Source organism: Triticum urartu, chromosome 6, assembly GCF_003073215.2.
Source record: "Triticum urartu cultivar G1812 chromosome 6, Tu2.1, whole genome shotgun sequence".
NCBI classification, from domain to species: Eukaryota; Viridiplantae; Streptophyta; class Magnoliopsida; order Poales; family Poaceae; genus Triticum; species Triticum urartu.
Window position 1 is genome coordinate 553,434,476 of NC_053027.1, and position 3,654 is coordinate 553,438,129.

Genomic DNA, 3,654 nt, shown 5'->3' on the forward strand with positions numbered 1-3,654 from the left:
TACAATCCCATCCTCTGTCGTGGACAACGGATGGTCGCCCCAGCCATTATCAGCGCCACCCCTAAAGCATGAGACTTTTTTTTCGTGAATACGCAAAGGTTGTGTATCATTGCATTGATAGAAGGAAAGCAGAATGAATACATAAGAGGGTACAACACATATCACAGACGCATATAGGAGAAGCCGCGAACATGGGACCAGAGCAGAGAGACACGAGATGCTAAGCCCAAACAAAGGAAAAACACAGCTAAACCGCCAAGCCAAGTCCGGGTAGAGGGGCAAGCCGAACCGGCAAGGCATCGATCATCTCTAACTCCAACACCCGAGACGCCGCGAGCAAGCAAGATGGCGCCTTCAAGAAGGGGAGCGCACGACGCCGCCGTCATCCGATTCGAAGAACTGGACCATTGTCACGGATCAGGGGCCGGAGATGAGGAAGTCGCTTCACTGGTCAAGATCACCACCTCAGGAGGGGCTTGGGTGGGGTTGCGCCCGCCGTCGGTGGGTAGCATCAGGCGACGCCGAAAAACCACGAGCTTTAGGATTGGCACGTCATGGAGATGGACGGGGTCGAAGGGCGGTATGGTGGAAGGAGCCGGCGCGGATGAAAGGATGGTAACCTGCTAGTGTTGCCCTATGTTGAACTTGCTATATAGCGTTTTATTTTTTGGACCATTTTTTACTGCTATGCAACTCGTGGTTTCATTCTGATTAATGGAGCCAGGATCACCTCCCTGTTTTTCTAAATAAAAAAAAACGTCATGTTTTCAAGTTACCGAGCCTGATATCTTTGTGTGGCCGATGGTGGCAAGCTGTAAAGTTAAAACAGATTACTCGGTGCACACCAGCCCATCACCTGATTTACATCATGCTGCTGCGCTGCCTCCTCACCGATCACCACCCAAACCCAAAGGAGCAACAGAAGCAGCGAGCTTTCCAGGTCGCGCCTGTCATGAGGATGGCTCGGTTAGGTCTTAGGTGGGTAAGGTGGCTACAGCACAAAGCCGTTCCCGGCAACAGTCCTCCTCATTATCTGCATGGTTTCAGAGTGCTCAGCAGTCAGCAGATGCAACTTGCCACAAAGGACATGGGCAGGGCTGGCATGTTTCCCTCCAACCATGGCACAGGAATCCGGAGCAGTCACTCACCTCACGGGAGCGCACAGGACGGAGGAGGGCGGTTGCTTGGCGAGCAGGGAGCAGAACGTGACCACCTCTCTCGGCGTTGGCCGTTGCTTCGTTAGCAGATCGCCGGATCGGACGGCCAGGGACGCGCATCATGTGCATGCCTGTGAAGATCAGCGAGCAAGTGGTGTGGTGAAACGAACGGCAGAGCAAGCGTTTTCAGGCTTTCGGTTTCAGAAGTTATTAAAGCAACGGAAGTAGTAAAAGTGTTTTCAGTTAGGTGGCAGAGTGTTTTCGGCTCTTCATTTTCGGCAGTAAAAGTGGTTTCAGTTAGGTATATATTCGGTTGAGCCATCCATCATGTGACTGACTGCGTAATGCGATTGGTTAATGGTGATTAACAACCCACAAGTTGCTGAAAAAGTTCAGAGACAACATCCACGGGATACATACATACACAGTACAAGATTTTGCAAGTTGCGACTGAAAAGGCCAAAAAGCCATGCAATTGCAACTGCTCTGCTGCTAGTATCTGAATCAAAAGCGTATCCTCTTCGTTCATTATCAGCACGCATCATCGGACAGCAAAGACAGTCACCAAATCTCCAGCCCCGCGATCACACATGACATCGCACCATGGAGACTTGCAGAGCACTCTCTGTTGGTTAGCTGGTGTCCACTTGTAAGAGTGTTGTGCCAGCACAGAAGATGATGGCCAGTTAAACTGAAGCAGCACGCAGTGATTTTGTACAAAACATGCACATATTTTTGCTTCATTTTCATTCTTCTGAACAAAGCCTGCGTACTAAGTTCCACTAAGTACTACTAAACCCTCTCTTCCTCTTCAGCTAGAACTGATCAAGACTGTATGTACAAGGACTGCTGCAGCGATTCAGAGAACAAACACGACGAACAAACACACATTCAGGCTAACTCAGGTGAAAGCTTCTGCAATTCCAGCTTCACCAGAGACCTCTAGACCTAAATGATCACGAAGGAACTAGCACTAGTTCTACTTACTGAACTCAACTCAACTCCGGCACCACCGCTGCTTCTGTCCATCGCCGATTTGCCGGAGAAACAGAGCAGAGCCGCAGAAACCGAGCCGTCGTCCTCCGTGGAGAAGGTCTTCTATCTAGAGATGGATGGAGCGCGCCCCGCATGTTGGTCCATCGATTTCTTCAGCCCGCAACCGCATCCCCTCCGCAGCTCGCGATCCACGGATGCCCTGCGGAAATCACCACCCGATCCACAAACGTCAGCGAGGAACTCCAAGGACGGCGAGCGTTTTTGTTTCAGTGGATCTGCCGGGGGTCGCTGCTTACTCAGGACTTGTTCGGCGGAGAACCTGCGGGAGACGTCCTTGCAGAGCATGCGGCGCATCAGGTCCTTGGCCTCGGGGGAGACGCCGGCGAAGGCGCGCGGCGGGAAGCGCACGTTGCCGCGGAGCACGGCCTCGAAGATCTCCGGGGCGGCGGCGCCGTAGAAGGGCACGGACCCCGACAGCATCATGTAGAGCACCACCCCGGCGCTCCACACGTCCACCTTCTCGCCGTACTCCCGCCCGGCGACCACCTCGGGGGCGACGTAGTAGGGCGTGCCGACGATCCCGGACATGCGGCGCCCGTCCCCGAACCACTCCGCGGAGCCGAAGTCGGCGAGCTTGAGCGCGCCGGTGGCGGCGTCGAAGAGGAGGTTGTCGGGCTTGACGTCCCGGTGGGCGACCCCGCGGCGGTGGCACGCGGCGAGCGCGGAGGCGATCTGCGCGGCGAGCCCCGCCGCCTCGCGCTCGGGGAGGCGGCCGCCGCGGGCGGAGATGAGGGAGAGGAGGTCCCCGCCGGCGCAGAGGTCGACGACGAGGTGGACGGCGTCGGCGTCGTCGAAGGCGGCGTGGAGGGCGACCAGGTGCGGGCTGCAGGGCGGGGAGGAGGCGAGGAGGTGCAGCTTGGGCTCCTGCTCCGCGAGGGCCAGGTCGAGAGGGTCACGCAGCGGCGCCTTGGGCGTGGTCTTCAACGCCAGCGCCTCCCCCGTGGCGTTGGAGTGGCAGCGGCGGACGGTCCCGAACCGGCCGTGCCCGATCTCGTCGCCGATGGAGTACTGCCGCCTCAGCGCCTCCTCTCCGCCGTAGACCATGGCCGGGTCCGTCTCTGTTGTTGGGGCGGGCGGGTGTGGTGTGCGGTGTGGTGCGGGTCGAGGCCTCCCCGGCGGCGAGGGCGGTTATAAATGCGAGAGGGGAGGGGGAGGGGGGAGCCAGCGAGGCGGAGGCGAATGCGAATATTCTGCTCGCTCCTCTCTTTTGGCCGCTAGTCATTTGGAATCCGCTGGAGACATATTTTTTTGCCCCCATTTGCATACTTAAATAAAACCCGAAAAAACCTAGTACTGCTAATGTGGGGAGAGCGTTATTTGTTACGGACGAGACTTGCCTATGCCCCTCGCGTGCGCCCATCCGTGCTCGTGCGTACGTGGCTTAATTTGATTGAAGCAAAATAAGACCCGGGCCTACCCTGTTAAAATCAGAAGAAAAAAA

The 3,654-nt window shown here is 56.4% G+C and overlaps 1 protein-coding gene across 1 annotated transcript; it reads right to left on the reverse strand.

Moving 5' to 3' along the window:
- Positions 1-1,867: 1,867 nt before the first annotated feature.
- LOC125515289 (phosphoenolpyruvate carboxylase kinase 2-like) lies at positions 1,868-3,373 on the reverse strand. The gene is made up of 2 exons (XM_048680734.1): positions 2,450-3,373; positions 1,868-2,352 (listed from the first exon to the last, which is right to left on the reverse strand). Exons 1-2 carry the CDS (start codon positions 3,255-3,257, stop codon positions 2,306-2,308), a joined length of 855 nt encoding a protein of 284 aa, XP_048536691.1. The 5' UTR covers positions 3,258-3,373; the 3' UTR covers positions 1,868-2,305.
- Positions 3,374-3,654: the final 281 nt, after the last annotated feature.